This window comes from Peromyscus maniculatus, chromosome 4, assembly GCF_049852395.1.
Source record: "Peromyscus maniculatus bairdii isolate BWxNUB_F1_BW_parent chromosome 4, HU_Pman_BW_mat_3.1, whole genome shotgun sequence".
Classification (NCBI taxonomy): Eukaryota; Metazoa; Chordata; class Mammalia; order Rodentia; family Cricetidae; genus Peromyscus; species Peromyscus maniculatus.
In genome coordinates this window covers 40,490,794-40,518,632 of record NC_134855.1, presented here as the reverse complement: position 1 = coordinate 40,518,632, position 27,839 = coordinate 40,490,794, and the positions used below count along the sequence as shown (strand labels likewise).

At 39.3% G+C, this 27,839-nt stretch overlaps 1 protein-coding gene across 1 annotated transcript in view; it reads left to right on the top strand.

Annotated features, from left to right (window-relative positions):
- Positions 1 to 27,839, top strand: part of Ifih1 (interferon induced with helicase C domain 1) — a 51,664-nt gene that overhangs the window by 7,002 nt on the left and 16,823 nt on the right. The window contains exons 2-5 of the mRNA XM_006984604.4: positions 2,335 to 2,503; positions 7,767 to 7,913; positions 19,686 to 19,790; positions 25,667 to 25,887. Coding sequence (XP_006984666.1) covers positions 2,335 to 2,503; positions 7,767 to 7,913; positions 19,686 to 19,790; positions 25,667 to 25,887 — 642 coding nt within the window. The remainder of the gene's footprint in view (positions 1 to 2,334; positions 2,504 to 7,766; positions 7,914 to 19,685; positions 19,791 to 25,666; positions 25,888 to 27,839) is intronic.

The window sequence follows — 27,839 nt, the reverse complement described above, 5'->3', positions numbered from 1 at the left end:
ATGATTTTCTTGTATGCTATGTACTTCCAAGAATTCCTAACAACGTATTTATCTAAAATACCTATCAAGCATCCAAAACCAAATGATCTCCTAAACTAAGGTAACACCCTTGTGGAAACAACACCTGTCTCCTAGATTAGGCAGATAGCTTTATTTCTTGCGTAATTTAAACTGAGACCCTCCTTTCTTATACAGTCTTACTAACATTATAGATTTCTAACTTCTTACCTAACCACTTCTAGGAATGTAGATTGAGCACATAAATTCCCTTTTTGATATACTAACCAATCATTAGTTCTCAGTTGACCTCCTCCTTTACCACTCCCTTTTTGGGTTGTAAAAGAAAGCCTAATGGTCACTGCCTGAGGAAAATTCTTACTTGCTTTTATGACCCTGTAGGAATTCAAGCCTGGTGACCTGGCTGGAGGGGGAGGATTGCTATTGCTTGGGTATGTAACTGAATACCCGAGAGACCTTGAGGATGAGATGGAAGATGAGGAAGAGCCAGATGGGAAGTACTAGATGGGTAAGATTAAGATGAGAAAAACCTACATGAGGCAGAATTAAGATGAGAATTAAGATAGAACTTAGAGGGGACAGCAGATAAAGGTAGAGAGAAATCAGGCAAGAAAGGAGCTAGGCATGAGAACAGAACTGAAGCTGTGTAGATAGGATTTTATCTCAGAGGAATAAAGTAGATGGACAAAGAGCTTGGGGTACTTAGATTCGTTCCCAGAAAATAATTCGTGCCATTCGTAGTTTCTCTTCTGGGCCCCTGGGAAGAATATTATTAAGGCTGGTCCTTTAATAATATTTGAGAAAAGCAAATTGTGATTATAGCCGGGCGGTGGTGGCACACGCCTTTAATCCCAGCACTTGGGAGGCAGAGGCAGGCAGGATCTTTGTGAGTTTGAGGCCAGCCTGGTCTACAGAGTGAGTTCCAGGAAAGGCACAAAGCTACACAGAGAAAACCTGTCTTGGAAAAAAAAATTGTGATTATATATTATATACATATACATATATGAAGTAATTTTCCCTCATATCCCAAAAAGAATAGGGAAACTAATTTCTCACAATATTGAATGTGCAAAAATCTGGAGAAATGTTATCATTGCAATAATAAATACTGCAAATATTAAACAGACAAGAAGATAAATCTGTGTCACTAACTACTTAGTTCCAAAGTGGTAACAGTCAAGGAAGAGGCCATGAAATGTTTGATTTATAAACTCCATGGGTTGAAAGAAAATGGCAAGCACAAAATACATCAAAAAGAATGACTTATATTCTGGTGTTCAGAGACAGGCAGATCTGGTGGCTCACTGACCAGCCAGTCTAGCCAAAATAGCAAGTTTCTAGTTCAATTAGCCCCTCAAAAAGAAAATGTGGATTAAGAGAGACAGCAAAGATCAGTTTCTGGTCTTCACACATGCATGCACAGAGAAGCTCACAAGTGTACACTCATATCCATACCACCCCCCCCACACACATACACACACACACATACACATACGTGCAGACACACACACAGAGACATACACATAGACACACACACAGACATACACGTAGAACACACACAGAGACATACACATACACACACACAGACCTACACACAAAAACACACACAGACATACACATACACATACACATAGACACATACACACAGACATGCACACACACAGAAACATACACATAGATACACATGAGCCATAACATGAATAAAAATGGAAGATACTTTCTCTTGGCTTTGGTCACAGAAACTCAAGCAAAGCATTTATTAATATCAATTATTTAGTATTTCTTTTTTATTAAATTTTTTGTTTCAAAGTTTAGTTTGTGGTGGGAACTGCCGAGGAAATGTGCCATCTGTATGCGCAGAGGTCAGAGGATAGTTTGTGAGAACTGGTTTTCCCCTTCCACCATGTGGGATCTGGGAGTGAAACTCAGCACATGAAACTCAGCAGCAAGTGCCTCTAACCACTGAGCAACCTCATCAGCCTAACTAAACAATTCTCTGGTTTACAAAATATTACATATTTAGAAGAGGATTTGGCTCAATGACTGTCTTCCCCCCCCCCCCACATAGACTCTGGAATAGCTACATGGAACACTGCAGTTTTCTTGGTGTTTGAATATAAGCCTTTGTTCATATGTATGCCTAGCCCCTTGACTTTCCTTTGGAAGTATTTTCACTTTTCATATGTTCAACAGGTATTTGTTCATAAGCCTTTGTTCATATGTATGCCTAGCCCCTTGACTTTCCTTTGGAAATATTTTCACTTTTCATATGTTCAACAGGTATTTGTTCTTTCTTCTTTTCTGTTGAAATAATAGATTTCAGCTGTAGGAAATGCTGGGAATGAGTCAGGTGTAAGAGAACTGCTGAGAAGAATCGTCCAAAAGGAAAACTGGTTTTCTACTTTCCTGGATGTTCTTCGTCAAACTGGAAATGATGCTCTTTGCCAAGAGCTGACAGGTGCTGATGGCCCGGAAAACATTGCAGGTATTTCTAATTCTATCAGGAAAATTTTTCTTACTGTGTCATTGAAAATTCAATGAAGCCTCAAACTGTAATATCAAGCATCAGGACTTTTAGAATCAACATTTTTAAATGGGAAGAACTGATTTCATCTTCTTTACAAATGAGAAAGCCCATGTGCAGGAAAGACTCAGTTCTGAAACACCACCACTAGCACACTGTGATGACCACCGGTTCAGCAACAGGCCATCATTCAAATCTTACTTTTGAAATGAGATAATCACCTCAAATATTTATCATGATATTTTAAACACTAGAGAGACACAGATAAACTGGAAGAAAATATATTTTTGGTTTATGAATATTGTAAAAGGCTTATCCTTACCAATTAACTTAATTTTCACTTAATATGAATTTTTAAAATATTCAATAATAATATCTAAAATAATATATTTTCACATACTTAGTTTATAAATCTAATTTAAACTGCCCCATTGGTTTTTTTCCTTTCATAATATGTATCCTGTTTTCAAAATATCATATGCAGGAAAAAGTGCAAGCCCATTATTAATAAATTGATTATCACTATTATAATTATTACACACTTGCTTCATTTTTTCCCCTTCTGTCTGTTATTCAGCAGTCATTCAGTGAACTTGTACCAGGTACTGTTCTAGGTGATGAGGATGTGGAGTTGCAGGAGACCTGGGAAGTCCCTCTCCTCTGTCCATTCTAGTAAAAGGATTCACCCAGTGAATGATTTTCTAAATGGGCTCTGCAAAGTAGAGCCACTAATAGGTGATATTGAAGTACTGTGATTAGGTCAATAATGTTGCTAGGTTGAAAGAAAAACATTTGCTATGTTTTACTATATGGTTTATGAAAATCTTCCGCTTTTGTCCAGTAGTTTGGAGTTCTGAAACACCCAAATATATTTCACTCTCTTCACCAGAAGACTGCTTAGAGAGGAATGATTTGTTTCTCCCAGCGTTGTGCCCCCTAATTGATTATCTAATACAAAGTAGTCAGCTCTGAACTCATACACATTCAAGCAAAACCAAACGGATTCAGCAAGCTGTATTTTATATTTTGTGCATGTATGCGTGTGTGTGTGTGTGTGTGTGTGTGTGTGTGTGTGTGTGTGTGTTGTGTTGTGTAAGTGTAACAATAAAAAATAATCAAAGAAAAGGAGGCCATCAATCTAAGAGTGAGGGGACAACATGGGAGGGATTGGAAGCAAGAGACATAGGAAGGGATAGAAAAAGGAAAGGGTAGATGTAATCTAATTATATTTTAATTGAAAAAAATTTTAAGATTGATTTATTTATTATGTATACAGTGTTCTGCCTGCATGTATGCCTGCACACCAGAAGAAGGCACCAGATCTCATTGCAGATGGTTGTGAGCCACCAAGTGGTTGCTGGGAATTGAACTCAGGACCTCTGGAAGAGTAGTCAGTGCTCTTGACCTCTGAGCCATCTTCCAGCCCCCAATTGAAATTTTTAAAAATTGAAAAAAGTCAGGAGTTTCATGAGCTTGAGCTCTTTCTTTTCCTTCCTTCCTTCCTTCCTTCCTTCCTTCCTTCCTTCCTTCCTTCCTTCCTTCCTTCCTTCCTTCCTCCCTCCCTCCCTCCCTCCCTCCCTCCCTCCCCCCTCCCTTCCTTCCTTCCTTCCTTCCTCCCTTTCTTCCTCCCTCCCTCCCTCCCTCCCTCCCTCCCCCCTCCCTCCCTCCCTCCCTCCCTTCCTTCCTTCCTTCCTTCCTTCCTTCCTTCCTTCCTTCCTCCCTTTCTTCCTCCCTTTCTTCCTCCCTTTCTTCCTTCCTCCCTTCCTCCCTTCCACCCTTCCTCCCTTCCTCCCTTCCTCCCTCCCTCCCTTCCTGCCTCCCTCCCTCCCTTCCTTCCTCCCTCCCTTCCTTCCTTCCTTTCTTTTATGTGTGCATATCTGTCCATGTATCCCTCTGCTTGTGCAGGCATCTGTGTACCACAGCAGACATGTGGCCATCAGAGGCAGCTCTGGGTGTTCGTCCTCTTCCACTGTGTCTGGGACAGGGTCTCCTTGTTCACCACTGTGTACAGTGGCTCGTTGTCCTGAGAGCTCCTGGGCATTCTCCTGTCTCCACCTCCCCTCTCAGTGGGAGCACTGTCATTAGAACAGAGGGCCCCACCACTCTGTGCTTCATGCAGTCTCTGGAGATTCTAATTCAGGTCCTCATGACTCTGTGGCGAGCTCTTTGCCCACCGAACTGTCTCCATAACACCTTTACTGGGTAGATTTATAAAAAAAAAAGGGGGGGGGGGCTTTGTTTCTCCTGCTCTGTTTTGGCAAAATGTAAAAAAAAAGAAGAAGAAGAAGATAAAGAAGCATTAATCTAAAAGAGGCCAAAACACGAAAGATTTGGAGAAATTTTAGCTTATCAATATTGAGAGAGAGAGAGAGAGAGAGAGAGAGAGAGAGAGAGAGAGAGAAGAGAGAGAGAGTCAGACACACAGAGAGATACACTCTAAGAGCATGAAGGCGTAGCTGAATCAATATCTGCAGAATAAATCATGGGTGAGGTTCCTGTCAGCTAGAGATTAGGTCATACTTTTCAACTAAAGGACATAAAAAAGGCAAGGTGGGGAACGGAAGCTTCCTGGACCCACCGAGGCAGGTGAGAAAGCTATTTTTCAAGCAAGAGAAAGAATGACTCCAAAGAATGCACAGACCCAGCATCAGGGTTATCCCTCCTCTGTGTCTCCGGGGGAGATGGCCCTGTGGTTTTCATGAGGAGCCTGAGAGGTGGGTGGGGCACCTCACAATACCCCGCAGTGCTAGCATGGTCCGAGGGGACAACAGAGGCTGCCCTTCGGGGCTCCGGAGTGATTCCGCCAAGGGGCTACAGAGGCAGAATGTCAGGTCACGGAGAGGTAGTCGTGCCCTTTAAGCGTTTATGGATGTTTTGTTGCTAGGTTTAGGGCTTGTTGAAGCAATGTCACCTCTACATTCAATCCTGTTTCTCCCTCTTGGGAAAGAATGTCGTTCTGTGCCAGTTTCAGGACTGTGTTTTGAAGTCAAAATTGTCTGCCTTCACAGTCAGACAGTTTACCTCAGGATCAGTCATACAGAATCTCACATACGATGTAGATTGGGTCAGTCACACCGAGTCTCACATACGATGTAGATAAGGTCAGTCACACAGTCTCACATACGATGTAGATAGGGTCAGTCACACAGAGTCTCACACATGATGTAGATAAGGTCAGTCACAGAGTCTCACATATGATGTGAATAGGGTCAGTCCATGGTAGAGGACCCCAGGCCTGAAATCCGTATGCTTATATGCTCCTGGCTCTTTCCCTGAACCTGTTACCTTTGGTCAGGTACCAGACATCTTTGGATTTCACCTTGTCTATGAAAGGGGGATAATAATATCACTTACCAGCTAGGTTATTTTGAGAAGTAAATTATCCAATATATAAAAATGGCTTTGGGGTAAGTATTAAGTAGATAGACTATTTTAACCTTTTATTACATGTTTAATTTTATATGTATGAGTGTAAGTCTGTGCACCACTTGCATACCTGGTGCCCCAGGAGGCCAGAAGAAAGGATCCCTGGAGTTACAGACAGTTGTGAGCCACCATGTGGGTGCTAGGAATCAAATCTGTGTCCTCTGAAAGAGCAGCAAGTGCTCTAAATCACTGAGCCACCTCTCCAGCTCCTGACCATCATAATTTTAAACCTTAGTAACTGTCACATAAAGAACAAGAAGAGGTCCCCAACTGTTGTCGGCTACTCAAAGGAACTGACACGTGATTGTCATTCGGGAATGAGGTTTATTAGTAGAAAAGGCCTCAAGACTATGACTGGGCCTTGAGGTTGGAGACCAAAGAAGACAACAGTACAATATGCGGGAAACAGTGTAAGACTTTAAATGAAACACGGGGCTTCCCTTTTAACCACAGAGGGGCTTCATTAAGAAGAGTAGCTTGATGTAGGAATAAAGGGAGGGCCTTCTTGAATAGGGTAATGAACCGGGGAGAGTCTTGGGGGTGTCCAGGAAATCCCCTGGCTTCTGTAACCTTTCAGGGCTGGCAGGAAGTTCTGCACCATGTGGTTTAGACTGTGATAGCCTATGCGGCCTGAAGAACCAGCAGGCAGGTATTGTGCAGGGAAGGACCACGAATTAGGTCCTGGTGGAGTGGCCGACTGTCGCCCGACTGTTGGTCAGGCCGTAAGATCTGATGTCCTAGAGTAACCAGTATGCTGAGGGGCAGGACAGTCATGTAATGGCTAGTAGCTAGTTAGAAACATTGTCAATTTAACTTCATCTGAAGCCACAACCATTTTCTGCAGGGAATTCTCCATGCAAGGCTGGATGGGTTTCCCCATGCTGTCTAGAGTGGGCCAATCTGAAAAGACACTTTAAGAATGTATTTAAGACTTCAGACTCCTCTGATAGACTGAAGTTTCACAAGAAATAGAAACTCTTGATTTTCTTAGTTTCCCTCTTTCGTGTGTCCAGCCTCTTAGCATTGCAGTGACACAGCACTGTTGTCTATAAAACGCATGCTGAGGACGCTGAACTGGAGCCATAAAAAAGGCCCCCTTCCCCCTGCAAAAAAAAAAAAAAATCTCATAATGAATTAAGTAGGTTTATGAGTTTATGTTGTATTGCCTTCCTAAGCTCCCTCATGCATCTGGCTGTACACGTGGCCAGCAGGCTGCAGCTTGGAACCTCCTCGTGTGCTGGAGGCCAAAGAGCAGGAAAGGCAAAATGGGAAAGTGGAGAAAATAGAATATTTCATTCAATTAAAAAAAAAAATCCCCAGGAATCCAGAACACACGGATTCAGTCTGACATTAAAGCAGATGTACATCTCATGAACATGGAGGCAGGAACAAAATGGCAAGTGGCAGCTAAAGAAAGCCACCCATTTGCATTTCTATTAATTCAGCCTTAAACAGTCAGTGAGTGGCTTCCCAAAGACGATGGTCAAACCAGAAGCCATCTCACTTACCTTGTGCTTTGGTTAAGTTTTTAGTTAGCTTGCCTTTTTTTTTTTTTTTATATGAAACTTGATTGTTATACAAAGACTCAACTGTAGTCATGTTAAAAGTAAAAATATGTTTCATTGTGTTACGCTGCAGTACCATGTGCTAGGTCTTTCGAAATGTCAATGTTTGACAGAATATACAGTGGATGGGAAACAGACCGCTGTTTTATTTTCAGAACACCAATGTCGTCTGTGCATGCTGTGTAGAAACCTGTGTTGCCCTATCATTTACATCTAGCCCTCACTGTTCGCAGACTTGGAGAATTCGTCTCACCAAGATGGGCCTGAAGCTAATGAGTCCATCCTGTCCACTCGAGACGAGTCGAGCGCAGAGACAGAGGCCTGGGACATGGAGACTTCTTCACCAGAGGCCTCCTTTGCAGACGCTTCTGTGACCACAGGTACTTGACACAGGAAGGTGCCCTGTGTGTAGTAACTTTTCCCTCCAGAAGAATCAGTGGGTGCACTATGACACCAGGACCTTATGAAACACAAGGGGACCCTGCTACTAGTGAGAGTTTTTGTTAAAATACTATTTTAGAGAAGATTAAAATAAAACGGTTACTCTTAGGTTTAAATATTTTTAAAATGGATATAATATTATTATTAGGAATAGGAATACGCTTTCTTCTAATTTCACTTTCTAAGAAATGTGTGGTCATTTTACCATGTCAGCTGACTTTGGTGTGTGCTTATCTTTCATGGTTTCCAAATTATTTTCAAATACACCAATGATGAAGAGATACAGACAATTAATGACTGAAGAGAGGGAGAATTAATACTCGTTTCTCACAGATGAACCCTCACTGGGTTATCCAATACCAAATGGTCAGCCCTAAAAACATAGATCCAAGCAACATTAAACAGACTCTCAGGCTGTATTTCTGTATTTATTCAGTGTGTGTGTGTGTGTGTGTGTGTGTGTGTGTGTGTGTGTGGTGTGTAACAAAAATAGTTCAAGAATAAGATGTCATGAATTTCAGAAGGAGGGGGCCAGTTGGAGGGAAGAGGAAGAAATGACGTAATCATAATTTTAGCTTTATGGGAAAAAAGAGTACAGTGGAATCCAGGCAGATGAACAATAAGTGATGTTTTTTAAGTGTTTCCTACCTTTGAAATTTGTGCAATTGTGTATTTGCACAATCTAACTTTTAAAAATAGCTGTGTCTCACAAAATTCCCCAAAACGTCCCAGTTTGCCATTACACCCTAGTCTAAACTAGCTTGCGCTGGCTCTCCTAGTGCGCTGTCTCTATTTAAAGACGCAGTGAAGCCGCACTGCAGCAAATTTGGAAGGCATAGGAACGCACTCTGAAGCCACCCGTGTTCCCACAATATGCATTATGGGTAACATTTAGGGCGCCGCCTGCCAGTCTTTCTGCATACCTGTGTGCAGAACTGTAACGCCTCCTGTATTCATTTTAGGGGGTTCTCAGGGTTTTTACCGACTGAATAATAATAGTAACACCATTTGGGCGCAATTAAACAAGTGTTGACACGGAGCGTGTTCCCAAATGACTACATCATGAACAATGCCTTTAGAGTCCTCTGCACTGATGTCACGCTTGACTCATTAAAAACATATATAATTGGAATTTCTGGGTCAAATGATTTATATAGTTTTAGCACATTTGATACTTAGTGTCACCTCTCACTGTAGGAATTTACACTGATTTACATGTTCTTCCACCTCAAGGAGTGCCTGCTTCCCCCGAGGTCTTTCTGTAGGAGTGCTGACATCATTTCCAGCCTCGGCCTATTAGACTACGATAAAATTTGATATTTTGATATTTGAATATGGATTTGAATTTTTTTCTGATTTGCACTTTTTTTTTTCAAATCCCTCCTCTTTGAGTACATGTCATCTTCTATGTTGAGGCATTTGTATTTTTCTCCTGGTTCGTATGAACTACTTATACATATTCTCGGTCTCATCAATAATATCATTTTTATGGCTTGTGTGCTTTTTGTTACCCTGTTTGTAGTATTTAGTTTTTAAACTTATAATTATTAATGCATATTAATTGTACAAGTTAATGGGATTCATTGTGAAATTTCTATGTGTGTGCCCACTGTGTATTCTTCTCCCTTTCTAGTCCCCAGAAATTCCTTTTTTGGGGATGACTTGTTTTCTTATTCAGTTTCCCTGTATAGAAGAGATCTTGCATACGTGTCTTTCTGTGTCGCTATAATAATGTGTCTTGGGTTTTTGCAATGTGACAGTTCATAGTTGGGGGATTTTCATGGTCAAATGAACCACTGGTGGAGGGGGTTTTGTTGAAGTACAGGGTACGGCTTCAGATCCCCCTTTTGGCACAAGCTCACAGGCCCCTGCTGCGCGGTTCCAGCCACACGTGCAGCAGCGAGGTTTTAAGGCCTGGACTAGTGAAGCCTTTAGATCTGCAGGCTTTGTCTTCTCCATTGAGTGAGTGCCTATGACTTCCTTCAGAAGCCCTGGTTCTACAGGGAAGCCAAATCCAGATGTAGGGACCCCAGCAGTTGCCAAATAGTCTCTGTGTGCCACCTGACATAGCTGGCCGTCACAGGCAGCCTTAGAAATCCACATTGGTAAGAGCTGACGACGTCTGAGCTGAGGCTGGGAGACGAGCCTGCGTCTCAAACAGTACCCAGAGGCATCCATCCCATCAGCTTGCGGTTGTCTGGCCTGAGTTCCCAAGTAGGCAACATGAAGGCCAGAACTTAAAATTTCTCTGTTATTCTTTAATACAAGGATTAATTTTCTTAAGTTTGACATGGACCCTGTGAGAAAATATGGGTCTTACGAATGGAAGGTGTTATGGCCTTAGCGAATGGAAAGGCTGGGTTGAATTTTCCTGTTGGTTTGTTTTTGCTTTTACCTTTTGATAGCCTTACCTTCCTGCCCTTCCTTCGCATTGACCCCTCTGCCTCTCTTCCTTTCCTTTACTTCTTCTTCTTAAGAAGAACTCACAGACTTCCTCTAGGTATCAGACCTCCTGTTCAATCTCATGCACACAGTGAGGAACACAGCGGGATAGACCACAGCCCTGGAGGAGCTTCTCGCTCTCTGATGATGTCGGCCACACAATTCACCTCAGGGCTAGGCCAACAGCAGGGGCAATGGAAGGCAAGGGCAGAATATTTGCATTTGTGTTAGTAAGACAGCCTGTGGTGGTACTGTCAGCTGGATGGGCATCTCCAGGCCCGGCCGGGGTCTTCTCCCCTGCAGGGCCTTCTGGTGCCTGCTGCATCTGTGAATAGATCAGTCTTAACCTTCGGGGCCCATCTAAAGCAATGGCAAGGGGTGATTTGCTTATGAAGACATGGCACCTTGGCTCCAGAGCTTTGTTTTAGACACAGCAGCTGATAAGTGGCTCGGAGTTATTCCTGGTTTCTGCTCATGTTCTTGCTCTTATGAACCAAGAATTACCAACAGACAAACACACCAAAACAACTTGTGAAGTGCCATTAGCCCAGAGAAGTGTCTTATTGTTTGGTTTTTCATTTTGTGTTGCTAATGATTAGATTTACGACCTCTCTCATGCTGGGCAAATGCTCTGCCACTAAGCTCTGTATCCTGCTCATGGAGTTATTTTGATCACAATATTTATCGCTAAATTTAATAGAGGATTTTGCCTATCTAGTCATTCTAAAAATTGAAAGTCAAAATATTTGCAAAAGCGTGCCACAGTTTCTGATATAAACTTGCATAACAGTATGTGCAGCTTATGGATAAAGATGTTGACATTGTGTATTTATTTTGAATTCTAACATGATGGGTTAATATATCCATTAGTAGCTAAAATAACATAAAAATGGTTTCTTGAGCTGCACAATTTCTGTAAATGTGGGGTTTTTTTTATGTGCAGACATAAAAGATAAGAGAAGTTCGTAATTTTGGATCAGAATATTTCTTATCTTTCTGAACCAGCTTGCTGGCTTTCTGTCTTTCTTTCCCTTTTTCTTTCTTTCCTTCTTTCTTTCCTTCCTTCCTTCCTTCCTTCCTTCCTTCCTTCCTTCCTTCCTTCCTTCCTTCCTTCCTTCCTTCTTTTCAGTTCATGGTAGTTTGTTGCATGTAAGTCTACTAAGTAGCTTTTACATGAAGATTCTTTTGGAATAGCTTTTACACCTCACCAGTCAGCAACAGTATCTCATACTAGACCAATTTTAATGATATTTATCCTTCCTTATAAGGGTAAAAGACTGGAATGCTCTAGTGGAAAGTTCTAGAAGGTAGTTTCTTTCCCCTTCTCGCCACTTTTGGGGGGTTGGTGAAAACTTCTACTACAGTTGGCATTTCTTGTTTTCTATTCATTCACTGTTCAGAGTAGTCTGCTTCCAGCTTAAAATGGATAGCACTGAATGGAATCATGCACACACACACACACACACACACACACACACACAAAGTAGGGGAGAAGACACCTTGAGGGAGACATGAGGATTCAGCAGAAGCATGAGGAAGAAATGGGGAGTAATTGTATTGTGTACATGTGTGAAATTCTTACAAATAAAGAAGCATGTTTAAGAGAGAGGGTCTCCCCCTCTTTGAAATACAGTTATTAATTAAAATAAACCAAACGGTTTTTTTTAAGTTGCATTTTTCCTAAATTAACACAATAGCTTCTAACAGAAGCTACACTGCATTTTAGAACGGTCAGTGTGGTTGTAATGATGGGTACAGCACTTCTGCTCTCTGAAGCCACCGGCCATTTTAGAGCAAGAAAATATCACAGAATTTTGATGTTTCCTTAGACCATACTTACATGGAAGATTCAAAAGGGACTTAACCCATTCCCTGGATTGTTTTAATCCTGTACACTTACAGAGAAAATAAGGAGTCGTTTCTAAATATGTTACTGCTTTGTCGAAACAAGTGCGTACTTACTTTTTACATAGAGATTTTTATTATTGTATTTTAGGAAGTAAAGTACTATGATAAAATAAAAGTATATTAAATGAGATTTCAAACTAAGAAAACGCTATTGAGTTTGGAAGAAACACTTTTGTGTAGCACTGAACACTATCAACAAATCCTGAAGCTTCTCTTATGGATCTATTAGAGAGCCTTGTTTGGACCCTAGAAATGCAAGTACTTCAGGATGGTCAGCAGAGGGCGCTTTGACATTTATAAAGAGAAAGGATTTCTCTGTTCCAGTGTGGAAAATTATAATGCAACTAGCGTGCCATGTGTGAATACACAGTGCGCATGACCCAGAACGCATGTGTATATTTTGATTTATATATTCGTTCACGTGAAGATTTTAAAATTCCACCCCAGCTAATGAGCTCACCAACCTGCTTGTTTTCAGACTGTAATACCTTCTTTTTCATTCCCCCATATGTTCAACTCCTTAGGTTTATCCGGTGACATTATGCTTTGGAATATATTGTGGATATATTTTGCATAGATCATGTTCTGTAGGAGGGGTTTAAAAATTGACCTTTATAAAACTGCCTCTTTCTCCCTGGTCCAATCTGCCACAACAATTTTTTTTGTTGTTGTTTTTGTTTTGTTTTTCCTTTTTATAGACAAAAGTCCAATCTTAGGTTTGGTCTATACTTATTTCTGTGAAAGTATCACAAAATTTATCCTTGCACTTAAGGATCAAAATAATGCTCCATATCACTATCCTGTAGAAAATCTAGTGATTTTTAGGTTCTCTAGAAATAAATGCCACAGCATTTGAAGTTAAAGGAAGATCATTACAGTAACACTATATTACTTTTTCAGAATTGGCTCAAATTAAGTGAGCCATCCTTTATATTTTCCTAAATTTAGTTATCATTGACTGCTAAGAACTTGCAGTACTACTGAGGTCATTTAAGGGTAGATAGTAATTTGAAGGGAGAGGGAGGGGAAAGGAAAAAATCTGAATATGTTGGAATTGATGCTTATAAAGGATCTTATGTTCTTTTCAAATTCAGCATGTTATGTGACTCACAATTGCACAGCATTCCTGGAAGGGCTGTCAGCCAATCACTCATATTGCAAGGACAAGGCCATGGCTATTTTGTCAGAAAGAAAAGTGTGCAGTGCACTTCTAGTGTGTAGTTAGCACAGACTGGGTTTATTTCCATGACAGTTTAAAACTACAAATATAAAATTTTAGCAGTGTTGTAAAAAAGTAACGATTTTGCATTTTAGTTTGATTATTAGACCTTGCCTTCTCTATTCTGAGATGTGCGCAAGGACTAAAAGCCAGAAGAGCAGGAAGGAAGTAGTGAGTTGGTGAGGTCACATTGTTGAGGAGCCAAGCACCAAGCTGTTTCATTTCATTTTAGAATTATATGATTTAGATTAAAAAGTATAAGCTACAAGCTCCCAAAGAGACAGTAATCCACAGAAAATCAATACAAAAGAAAGAAAAGCCACAAGATCTAGTTTTAGAGGGTTTAGCAGAAGACAACGTGGACAAGGGTTACTGATAACATTGCCGGCTGAGTGGATATCACCAGTAAAAGGAGTTACCAGGAATTTCAAAGTGTGTCAGAAGATGTGATGAGAAGGGATTGGAGAGGACAGCAACAGGCGTTAAGACCTCGAAGACGAAGAGAACTAACGTGTTTGTCTTAAGTAATTTCTCCAGTTGCTCCTCCCACGGCAAAAACTCCCTTAACATTAACAATTCCTTGTCTGGATGTTTATAAAATACCACCACAATATATGTGTGACCTTTTCCGAGAGTGGTTGTAAGGAACTGCTCAGGGGTGTCATACTGTCTGCTTGACATTGCCCATGAAGAGAAGATGTCCTTGCAGTCCCTAGTCCTTGCTCCTGTAGAGACTTCTAGTGTGATTATCAAGACCATCAGTCATGATTGACTCCACTCTAGAACATTCTGCCATGAGCATCATTTAGTGACAGTGAAGGAATAAGCCCTTCTGGTGGGTGTAAGTCACCCTCCCAACTCTGTATTTTAATAACTTTCTCTCTGTGTGCAGACCCCAGAGCAAAGGGTAACAGGCTGAGACAATACAATTTAAGCCAACATCATTACGCATGATTCAAATTTAATTCGAGCTGAAATATTTCAGCACAAAAAAATTCTATAAACAGGAGCAGAGGAGCTCCACGGATGGCCATGTGGGCCTGTGGTTCTAAGAGAGATTTTTTTTTTTCTCTTTGGGGAACTCATTTCCTAGAAGCTTGGATCCAGGAGAGAATATGCAAGGTGGGTGGAGGTGGCTTCTCTCCATTCTGCGGGAACACATGTTCCCTGGCACACAGAGCGAACTATGACAGACCAAAATGTGAGCGTGTGTGTAGATCCATATACATAGAGCCGAAAATAAAAGTAATCTATTTCCTCTCAAAGAAAAGATTGTTATTCCTAAAGAAAAGAAAATATATATTATTAGTAGTATGAAAGTAGGCACATTTAAGGGGTCCCTGCAGCCTTGAGTGCGTGCCAACATGAGGGTATGTTTCAAGCTTTTGGGATAATCTTGACACGAGGATTCTGAAACTAGAGGGAAGTAGGTCTGATGTGCAAGTACACAGTGAGGTCATAATTAAGACTACCATGGAAGGCGAAATTCAGGAAGGTGCAGACCCTGTGCCCACCAGTTTCCGGAAGAAGAGAATAGGGAATATTGTTCTACACCAAGGTGCATGGAAGTCCTTTTCGCTGCTGTTTCCTGCTAGAATGTAAATCCACTTTTCATCGAGGAGAAGCTGTGAAGGACTGACTGCGTCGAGGATGTAAAGATAGAGTCTGTAGGGTGAAAGTTTCTAAGCTAGGAGAAAGTCTACCTGGAGGGAAAGAAGGAAGCAAAGTTGTGTTTTACCTAAGGAAGCCCAGCTCCTGGAAGAAAACCCCGTATTATTTGTTCACTGCGTGCTATACCAGTACATTCCAGCAGAGGGCAGACGTTACATTAAAATGAATCTAAACTCGCCAACCCCCTTCCCTGTTTTCGCTTTCAATATTTTATTATAAATTTTCTGGTTTCTAAACGATTTTAAAATATTTTTAAAGTATTTAAGATATAAAATATGTTAAATACAAAATTTCTTAGATCTCAGTTAATATTTTTGACTATTACCAAAATATTCAAAATGTGTTCCCAAAATTAAGATTTTTGCCCCCCACGATTTACAGCCTTCTCTTAGAGATTTACGGTCAATGGAAGTAAATCTATTGTTTTGTAAATCGTATTTGTAAAGTTATTACTCTTTAACTTTTTATTTTGAAAATCCATCCTATCTCTTAATTAAACAAGTATAATTTTCTTTGGTTCCAATAAGTTTGATATAGACAATTATGTTAATAGAAGTGACTGCCATTTTCGAATTTATTTCATAGCTGGCTTTAGTAATTCCCTTAGGAAAAAAAATGACACGTGTAAAAGTTAATTAAACGCATTATACGCTATGAGTCCAATGTCCAGTGCAGCTCCACAAGAGTTTGGATTTATTTATCTTCAAAACTCTTTTCTCCGATTTAAAAGGATAGTTCTTACAATAAACTTTAAAACTATAGAAGATACTATCTATATTTTTAAATAAGAGCACGCCACCTGGGAATAGTGTCTGAATTCAGATCTGGGAGCCTCGCTGGGCTCCAAGGCACATGTTCTCTTCATGGCAAAGCCCTGCCTCCTCCAGCCCCTCTGTTTCATATGTCTTCTTTAAAAGGATACACACATGACTCCGGATATTAGGACCTTCCGGATTGCCACTTCTTGAAAAGTACAAAGACAAAGAGGAGAATCCTGAGAAAGCCAGTTGTAGCAAATCAATGTTTGGTACATAAACTCAAAACAGTGTTTGTTTTGTTTTGTTTTTTCTTTTGCAACACAACACATTTCTTGATATTGCTTTTCCGGAGAGGAGTTTGTGTGTGTGTGTGTGTGTGTGTGTGTGTGTGTGTGTGTGTGTGTGTGTGTGTGTGTAGACGCACTCATGTTTGAGATTTTTTTTTTTTTTTTAATTCAGACAGAAAACCTTCAGGGAAGGCAGTTTCGGTGTTATTGGAGATATACTATTTTCTTTATCATTAAATTGATTTCTTTTAATACCTCTATTTCTACTGAATCAGAACGAATATAAGTGCACAAAAATTTGCTGCTTAGGGAACTATATTTTCATTGTGAGGAGGTGAAGATCTGTCATTTAAAGATCCATTTTAAATAACAAAGCAGTCGGGCTCTCTCCCCTCCTTGTTACTGTTACAGTGATCTCTAACAGAGTTACTGTAACTCATTTTGTGCCTGGAAGACAGAAGTGTCCCTTCTCAATATGTATGTAAATGAGTGTGGACCAGTGAATAGAAAGTTTGTGTCCATCTGTGAGTCAGAAATATTAGCAAAGTGCAAACATCTCTCTAACTTGTTTCTTGGAAGATAAAATGTTTAATTTTTATGGAAAATTTGATATTACAAGGAAAATGATTTTTTAAAGTGAGTTTCATTTCCTTTAGCACCAAGGATACAGAGTTTTCAAAGCTTCGCACAAATCATTCATGCTTGATGTTGGTAAAAAAAAAAAAAAAAAAAGCACTGAGATGCTGGGTGACATGGAGAAGTCATTTAACCTCTCTGAATATTGGTTTCTCACCTATGAAATTGAGTTGATAATGGGTGTAGCTACTGTAGAACATGATGCTATATCATAATTTGAATTATATCTGGGAAAGCTCTGATCTTAGTGTTCTTCTGACACAATGCAGATTTGATTGTGAAATCTACATAACACAAATACTGAAATCAATCAATCACACTGTATTTTGTAGCAACACTATTATCAGTACACTATTTGTACATGCTGTATAAATCCTCCACCTCAAACTTAGTATACTAGAACAAAACTGGGGGAACTCCTACCTTTACATACACTAAGAGTCAGTTTAAGATTATGGTTTAATTGCTAATGATTAGAAAATGAAGTGGGAAATCAAATATTATTTCCATTTCAGCTAAACTCACTGGAAAATTTGTTGGTAACAATATTCAATTTCTAGATTGTATTTATTGGCACTTTTTTCCAGCCACTTTAGTGTACTCTTCAGCTCTCAATTCTACATTTAAAATAACAAGTGGAGAGTATGTCGAAATTCACTTTTTGCCACAGAAATTTTGGCCTATATGTCTAGAACTGGAATTATCTTCGCAATGACATTTTCCCATCTCATTTTACACCTTGCCTTTTCCTTACAAATCATATTCTCTTTTCATCAGTACATCTGCCCAAAACGCTCTCCGACTTGACAGTTCTATCCCACACTCGCCTCTGAGCTTCTAACAAGACGTACCTCTGGGAATTGCAAAGTGCCATATTTAAAATCTCTCTGTGAGAGATACAGGTTTTCCCGTGTGATCATGAGGGATTCCTCGATTCCGAGTTCCAGAGCTAATCTATGACAACTGATAAGCACAGTATTTTCACATTAGTGTATTTATGTTGTGCTAATATACTAAAACAGTACGTATGTCCGTTGAGAGTTTTTGTACAACTTCTTTCTCAGCTTCTGATTTTTTAAGGGCGGTGTCTTACATGTTTGATAGATAGCATGGGCTGAAATTCCATGATATTGTCCAACCTAAATAACTGAATCAAATTGTGGGGAGATGCCTTTACATGTGAAGAAAGTATTCCATAGGGACAAGAGTCCATAACAAAAAGCAAGGAATTACGGGTGCACACAAAGCATGGATGACTTTCAGATACCGGACCCTAAATTGAAGGAGGGTTGCACACTGCATGGATCCACTTACATGGTATTCTGGAAAGGGTAAATCCGTGAGACCAGAAACCAGATCAGTGATTGCCAGGGGACAGTGGGAAAGCACTGACAAAAAAGATTGAGGGGATCTATAAGGTGACAGAGACATCCTCACTGGAGCAGTGCTTACATGCAGAACTGAAAACATTGGCCAAGCTCAGTAACCACAAAAGGGTGATCTTTATAATGAAGCCATGTTCATCTGGCTCAGGATGATGAAGCACCTAACATAAAGAACATACTGATCACTTGGAGCTGTACATCTTCTCCTCCTCAAGTTGTACTGATAACACGGAATGTGCTCGTTTTATTTCAGTGCTATAAAATGTGGCACTGATAGTAGATTTAAATAACTGACAGGTATCTTAATATGATTTATTAGTGTTCTGAGAGCTTTAAGAAGAAATGAAAATTGCCTAACAAGTTATAAATATGATGAAATAGAATTAATTATAAGAACATTATGAAATGGGATGCCTGCCCTGGTAATGCAAGAATCCTTTGATTCTCATTTCAATTAAGCTCTTCTGCCAGCAGGTCATTGTGTCTGGTATTACACAGTGGTTATCAAATCAAAAAAGGTAAACGACACTACAGCCAGTTGACATAAAAGGTACCTAGGGTCAGACCAACCTGAACAGCAAGTTTCACAAATCTTTCTGATTCCAAGTCAGCTTCAAGAGCTCCTGAGCCCTGACATTTCCCAGTTTAATGCTAGTTCTGATCCTTGGCGATGAGACTGCATACATCTTTGGAGATAAACAGTAAAAAAGAAGGTTGTCAAAAAGGAATGACCCTGACTACTGAAAGCAACACTGAGATCCAGTGAAGGGCACACTCTTGTCGTGCATACTCTCGGTTGATGGCGGCTTCATATAATTATAGTAAAGAGAAACACTTCCAGACTCTCAGGCTCTAGCAAATGTAATGCCAAACGTCAGTCACATTCTCTTTGGGAAGATTCTTTTAGAGATTTTAAATTCATGTTTATTTAATCTCTGAAATGCTAATTTCATAACTGGTCAGTAGGTCTGTATGCTTCATTAAATTTTATCCTTTGCGCATTCCAATGTCATTATACGCAAAAAAAAAAAAAATGGTTTCCAAAATAATTTTGTTTAAAAGCCACTATTAAGCTTAGAAATTCTTTCCAGGAGACAAAATTTATGTGTACAGGTAAGATACATAATTCAAACCACAAATGTGCAGGGATTCACATTTACTTTCCTGTTGGGTGTTACTGTAGGCAGGTAATGCGAGTTTGAGTCATTCCCAGCAGCTGCTCGTCCAGAGCGGAATGTGTTTAGATTAGCCTGTGTGAAACTCTTACCTTTTATTCATCCTTGCTTGGGTGTGCCTTCCCCACTTGCACTGAACTGCATGTACTGTGTGCTGTAGAGGTGTGCAGCTAAAATACGTTTATTCTCAGAAATATTTTTTCAATATTTTAAAATGTTTTCCTTTGCAGAATCAGACACAAGTTTGGCAGAAGGAAGTGTCAGCTGCTTAGATGAAAGTCTTGGACATAACAGCAACATGGGCAGTGATTCAGGCATCATGGGAAGTGATTCAGGTACTGCCGAACTGTTGTGTAAACCTGAAAAAGTGTGAAATAAGACACCATATAGTGGAATGCACGGGGGCTGTTCATAGCCTTCCTAATGGATTTATGCAATTAAAGCAAATTTTTTCAACAGCGAGTCATGTTGGCACTTTGCCATTTACTTCCTTTAACAGGATAACTTGCTCAAGTCTTACAAGAAAACTCTAATTTTGATCTAGTATGTGCCTTTTTGGTCAGGCATAAGCACATTTCATAGAATCATGTCTTCTATTCTTTCATGAGATCTACTTCAGTTAATTAAACTGTGTTTAAATTCTTAGTAGAGTTTGGTATATTTACCCCTTCCCAGATTAGGTTTTATTTTAAAATGTACTAAGACAGAAAATTAATACTTCCAACAGATGTAATATGACTACAGATAATAAATAGGGTGCCTCTTAAAACGAGAGTCTAGAAATCACACATAGAGCTAAGCTAGTTCTGACTTGGATGTAATCACAGCAGAGCATAGATGGCGTTTTGATCACTAAATGAAAACTTGACTAGGTATGTCCCACACTGCTCTCCATATCGGCTGCCTCTCCCACCTGCAGGAAGTGAAAATGCCTGCCTCCAGGGCCCCTTCCCACTTCTATTGTTACTTCCTCTAATCAGACTTCCTAACTTGTCGGTTTGATTGATCCAAATGATCCCATTCTATCTCTTGAATGTGTGATTACAAAGAGCTAGAGGGTTCACATCTTTCGATTGCAGCCGATGAGTTACTGATGTCGATGATTCACCTTTCTGTGTTTGTCTAAAAGTTTGGAAAAAAAAATGCATTGCAAGAATTAATAAATAAAACCACTTGGCAATGAGCCAGCTGGGGACCAAAGGAAAACTGACAAATTAAGAAATAAGTTAGCTTATTCTTTGTGATTAGGTTTCTACTTAGAAAGTACTGTGTGATTCCTATTGTTTTGCACTGTCAGATTTATGGAAATATAAATCAACAACAAGGGAAAAAGATTTTTGCGTAAGGATGGTTATCTGCCTTAAAAGCTTTTGAAGTCGAATTACACCGTGCTTCTATTTATGCATGCTTTTCCCCCTCCCTGTGGCACTGCTGCGTCCTGTACAAGTTAGTGTGAGGAAAGCTAGCTCACCAAATGTCAGTCATGACTTGGTCGTGAAAAGGAGTCAGTTCGTTTTCTGTTCGGTGCGGTCAGTGTTAAGTTCCCCACATGGATCAAATTTGATTTTCTGCCTTTGTTATGCAAGAGTTAAATTTAATACTTACCACTTCTACTGTAAGTCACTGAAGCTAGAACTCTAAATATACTCTAGCTGATAGTTACGGTCCATATGGGTTGTTTTAAGCTGCTTTGCCCTATCCTAATTTGTATTTGCCTAGGGAAGGGCTTTTCAACAATATTCATTCATTCAATAAATATCTAAAACACATCCTCTATTTGCAGGGCATTTTGCCTACTTAGAGCTGTTAGCAAATGTATTTGCTGATTTTTTAGTCTTCAATGTGGCATGAAAGACATGATAAATCTGAGCACAGCCTACTTTTAAAAAGCAAATACATTTTCAAAAGCAAATAACATTTTTTAAAGGCAAGCACATTTTCCAGGGATGCCCTTCAAGGTCTAGATGGATCAGTGTTTAAAAGCAAAGAAGGATTTTGTATAGTGGGCAGTAAAATTCTGAAATGATAACATTTATGAAATATTTGACCCCCTGAGTGCATCCTAAAGCTGTATAGGAGTCATTTAATAAAAGCTTTTGGTAAATTAGTGAAAGGTTAAATGCATATTGGATAGTTTAATACTGCAAGAGCTGAAATTGTTTTCACCATCTAGGCTGACGTCATAAAGCACCTTAAATCACATATCCTTAATCCTCCTTCAAAAGTAGCATAAGGAGAACCAAGGCAATTGTAATATGATCTTCATAGAGGTATCCTACTATAGGAGAATATGACTGCTAGCACTTTTCAAATTTAAATAGTCTAAGTAGGTTGCAAGATTTCTCTTTCCCCATTTTTAGGAAGATATATTGCTTCTCAAAGCAGTGACACTCTTTGTCAGTCCATATTGACCTGATATGGAGAATGTACCTCCTGCTATTTTGAGAAGATGTCTATTAATATTTGTCCAATAGGAGTGTTTTTTCCCTGTGGTTACACACTATAGGTAAAAGGATGCTTTGTCGATTTCAAACACATGCAGTGGCAGACCTTTTCTCTCCAAGAATAACTCAGCTGTCAAAATCCATGTGAGAATGAAATTTGCCACATGGTGTAGTTTCAATAGAATATTATTATTTAAACCCTATTTCGTTTCATTTTTGACCATTTACATTTTGTAATGTAATTTAAAGACCTTCAATTGGCTTTTATTTTAAAAGGAATATGCAACTTACCTCAAAGCCTGTCACTGTTTTTAATATCATTTTTATTATTGGGTTTAATTGATTGTAACTTGGGTTATATTGATTATATAATTAGTTTTAATGGACTATAATTTGGATTCTATTGATTATATAATTGGGTTATATTGATTACATCAGAGAGAATAAATAAATATAAATAAATAGAATAAATAAACAAACCCAAACCAAACATTTCACTTTTATTTGACACTAGCTTGTGGCTCATTGATTCCAGCCCAGTTTTCTCCTTCTGGTGACAGAGAAGATGAAACTGTTTTTGTTGCTTATATGGATACATTTTTCCATCCCTGTGTCAGAAGATGTGATAAGGCAAGAATCAGGCAGAATATTTAGCACTAACCCAGCATTTTTCTTTGGATGCTGTTCTAACATTGAATCCAACTCTATTTTTTCCCCCCAATCCACTCTGTTTTTCTGTTTTAAATCTCTGGGCTGCCCATTGGATCTCCTAGCCCTGAGTCAAAAATAGATAGGATTATCTATTTATCTAGCTTGATATATAAGATTTGAGCAGTAGAGTTTCCTATATTGAGGTCCTTTGAGAAACAAATTTACCTTGGCAGGATGTAGTATATGACAGGTGCCTGCAGAATGAACTAGTGGCATATGACCAGTTCAGTAGCAGTGAAGTCTCATAACTTTGGTTTTGGAGTTAAATCTTTAAAATAATAGCTCGACTCTTTTCATCCTTCTGAGTTACAGTAATACCATAAAATTCCACGATGTTGTCTTGGTTACTTTTCTCATCCCTTAACCACATTGTTGACAAGAAACAACTTAGGGGAAGAAAGGATTACTCTAGCCTGTGCTTCAGAGGATAGAATCCATCATGGTGGGACAGGGCATGGTGAAGAGTGGAGCTCCTGGCTGTAGAAGATGGAGAGTCAATTGTCTTGCTTACTTCTCTGGCAGCCTAGCAGGAAGCAAGTTGTCCAGGCTATAACTCTCAAGGACTCCCCTTGCCTCAGTCCAGTTACTCACTTCCTCCTGCTAGACCCAACCTTTCAAAGCTTCCTCCCAAAGCAGGGCTACCTGCAGCGGAGGGAACAAGGAGACTGTGGGGCCACTTCACTTCCAATCTCTAACATATGCTCAAGCGACAGAGAGTTCATTCATTTTACTTGGGTTTTGGGTCTCTAGAAAAGAGACCTAGAAAATCCTTGTGCTTTTCAAGTTTTGTTACCAAAGGATATAATAGAAAACATAACAACAAAAAGGAGGAAATTATTATTAAAAAGTATATACAATTACTATGAGGAACATGATATTTTATTGTTTTTAAATCTATACCAAAATTTTGATAGAGTAAAATCAACAGAGAATTTATTGGTATAAATTTCTGTGTCTTGATTTTGATACTACTTAAATTATATCTTTCATTATAATTCTAGCTCTTTGCAGGAAAAGTTGGGTAATAAATACTCTTAGTAGAGAAGAAATATGATGGTTTTCATTACCTATAAAAGCCACTTGCTGGAAATGAAATATTATTGTTAAATAACCCGAACCTTATAGAAATATAATGGGAAGTGAACTTAAAATGCTGATGATCTGTGTGATTTTTTTTCATAAAAAATCTGTTAAATGACTCAGCAGATGATCCAACCATAGCTTAAATGTATTACATCTGTCCTCATTCACGCGTAGAAAGCAAACGTCCCGCTTGCTCTGTGGATGATTCTCACTAAGTGGCATTCCGGTGTGAATTTTCCTACCTCTTCAGTTAGTCCTCTCTCAGCAATTTAAAACCCACGAATATAGGATCAACGGTTTGTGGAAATGGAGTTGTCAGCAAGTTTTTTAAAGTTAATGGGATGGTGTTAGTTTAGTTTTATTGTGATCGTTGATAAGGGAGTGAGCATTCATCTCCTGTGTGGTCAAAGACTGATAAGCGCTGTCATTTCATCTTTTCTGATGCTTTAAAGCACAGGTGGACATTTAAGAGGGAAAAATATTTGTTTTACTACATTCCATGCTGCAAGCAATGCCTTTTTAGAGCCTTTCCTCTCGGCTAATAAGATGGAAAAAACACGGTCACTTCTGAACAAAATATGTTTAAACCGAGACATGTTATAATAAGATTATTCTAGCATTTATAAAATCACTATTAGTTAGCATTTACTTTGTCGGTATTTTTATTTAAAAATGTGTGTTATGGAAATATATTGTAATATATTTTGCTTTGGGTTTCAGAACAAATGCATGGGGATTTGTATAATAGGAAGTAACAAAATGAATGGCAATTTTAAAACTACATGGGAAAATTCATAAGAATTTAATTTAAAGCTACACAATTATGTTTTATCTTTTGGTGTAAACATCAATTTAAGGCCAGTATAGAAAATACTGTCCTACTGTTTCCTAAATATGCTGTACAACCAAGTTGCCTCAAATGCAAAAGATCTCCCTGTTCTCTCTGTGTATGAATCTCTCTCTCTCTCTCTCTCTCTCTCTCTCTCTCTCTCTCTCTCTCTCTCTCTCTCTCTCTCTGTCTCTCTCTCTCTCTCTCTCTCTCTCTCTCTCTGTCTCTCTCTGTCTCTCTCTCTCTCTCTCTCTCTCTCTCTCTCTCACACACACACACACACACACACACATGCACACACACACACACACACACACACACAGGCAGCCCTCCATGTCCACAAGTGCCACAAATACAGATTATGTCAACAGTGTATCCAAACTATATTTTAAAATTTGTACTGAACACACAGAAATATTTTGTCATTACTTCTTAAACAATAAAAAAGGCTTTTTATAAAACATTTACATTATATCAGGTTTGTAAGTAGAGATCATTTGTAAGAAGATATATATGCACATTATATTCAAGCAATGGTCCAGTTTATATGCAGGTCTTGAGTGCCAAGAGCCCCACAGAAACCAATAGATGACAGCAGGTGTGTGCTCTGTGGCATTTAGTTGTCAGATGATATTTTAGCAAATTAAGGAAGTGGTTCCAGCTGTTACTTTTCTTTCTTTTTAATAAAATTTAAAAATGCAAGTGACAGCAGTGATAGCTAATCACTCCTGCCTTTCTAGCTCCTCTTGGTTTACAGATGGAAGAGCTAAGAGAAACCAGAAGGACAAAGGGCTGAACAAAGACCTGAGAACCCTGCTTCTCAACCTGGTTAGCAATGGGAACCGACAAGCCTATGTTACAGTCTTTCTGAGAGCCAAGGGAAATGTGTCCTCTCCTTGGTCTTCCCACATCCTCTCCTCCCAAGGCCCACATGCTGTTAATTCACTCCGTGGTAGGGAACTTGGGTGATGTCCTGAAGACAAACCTGATACTCTCTGGTCCAGAAAATAGGAACTGGGTTGGCTTGGCTCGCAGAGAAAAGGGACTTAGGCTACGAGAAGCGTGTGTACAGTTTGCGGCTGTGCGGCTTAGTGTCTCCCTTGCCCTTGATCTTATGTTGCTTTTTCATGTTTGCTTCCTACAGATGAGGGAACGGAGACACAAAGAGCATCCCCTGAGCCAGAACTGCAGCTCAGGCCTTACCAAATGGAAGTGGCCCAACCAGCTTTGGAGGGGAAGAATATTATTATCTGCCTTCCCACGGGGAGTGGGAAAACCAGGGTGGCTGTTTACATCACCAAAGATCACTTAGACAAGAAGCAGCAGTCGTCTGAGCCTGGGAAGGTTATAGTCCTTGTCAATAAGGTATGCCTCCTGTACTTGCCTTTGCTTCAATATTCTCATTTTTGCTTCAATATTCTGAAGCTTTTAGACGATAACATTTGTAGCAACAAATCACACAGATTTCGTTTAATTAGGTGTGATGTCAAATAAACCATTTATTTTAATTTTCATCTTTAAGTTATATACCTAAATTTAAAAGATCAACTTTAAGATTGATTTTTTTCCATAAAACTACAACATTAAATCAAATCGTTCTAACTTACATATAAAAACTGAATTTTCCAACACACAGTGTAAGGCTGATGAATGTGAGCGTGTGTGACCTGAAAATGTCCCTGGAATCTAGGATCAAGTACCTTCCTTTAAAGTCTCTTTAGCCACTAACCCTTAACCTTGTAAGTGCTCTCCTGGAACTGGGAATGTGGCTCAGTGGTTTAGCTCTTGCCTAGAATATGCAAGGCTCTGGGTTTGAAATCCAGTACTCACAAACGTACAAACACACATGTGCTCACATATTAAAAAGAGTTTAATAATGACTCATTAAATTTTCCTATTTTTTTTCTTACATGGAACCTAATGAAATCAAATAGTTTGCATATAGAACAGGATTGAGTCCTAGGTCCATAGAAAAAAATAATGCTGTTAAATGAGTCCAGGCACTTAAAGGCATGTAAACTGATGCCTTTGTTTCTTTGGGGGAAGTTCTGCCTTTTTCTGAATCTCAACGTCATCCCCTCTCCTCTCAAAGTTTCTCTCCCCTATTTTCCTGTCTCTGTTATTTTTACCACCCCACCCAAACGATGAACCTTCAAAGCCCAGTTATTATTTTTCATTTATTTCCTTTCCTAATTTCCATTATCTGGTCATAGGATCATAGGCAGTCAGAGCTGAGAGGGCCCCTGTAATGTAGTTTTCTTCCTTTGCAGAGAGGCACATCACTTCTGCTGGTTAATACCTGGTACCAGAGGTACCTCTCATCTTTCAAAATAAGCACAGGCATCCTCTCCACACTCGCCACTCAAGGAAATCCAGGCACGCATTCACCCAAACTTATGTGTTCTGTGGAACACATAGTCATTCTTTCCTGTCATTCTGGAACATAACCCTAATTCTCCTGCTTTGCAACAGATCTTTACAAAGAAAAGGCACCATCCTTTCATTATTCATGTAACATGATTCACGGGCCCCTCAACATTTGGAGTTCTCTCAGACACAGTGTTAGACAAAGTGTTGTAGATCCAGTCTTGGGAATGTGGAGTGGAGGAGAGATGAGGTACACATTCAACCCAGGGCTGAGTATATTTGTACATCATAGACTTTGACATTAGCTACATCTTGCTATCAGCTTGAAATCCTTGGTTTCTTTTCATTTGAATACCTTTGAATACATACCAAGCTAAAACCTCTTTAATTTCTTTTTCTGCAACTAATTTACAAGTTTCAGCGTAAGCACTCAACATTTTTCTTATTCATGTTAAGTGATCATTTTCATCTGTTTTTATGTGTATGAGTGTTTTGCCTATGTGTCTGCACAACACATGCATATCTGATGCCCATGGAGGCCATCAAAGGGTGTTGGATCCTCTGAAACTGGAGTTACAGATAGTTGTAAGCTGCCCTGTGAGTGCTGGGAATTGAACTTGCATTCTCTGAAAGAATAGTAAGCATTCTTGACCGTTGAGGTAGCTCTCCAGCCCTCAATCTAATTTTGTAATGGTCTACTGTACCTTCACTTGCACAAACATTCTTCGGCTTGATGATTTATTCTAATTGGGAATCTTTCAACCCACAAAATGTAGGTAATTCATACACATGCATATTTCCATAAATCTTGGTGCATTTAATGTTTATAAGTTTCATTATTCATATCCATTTGGATTCTTTTAAGAATCAAAGCAAATTTTATTCATTCTATGTGGTTTGTGTGAATGAATCCTGCATCAGCTTTAGCATAGGCTGTGAGCTAGGTGCTT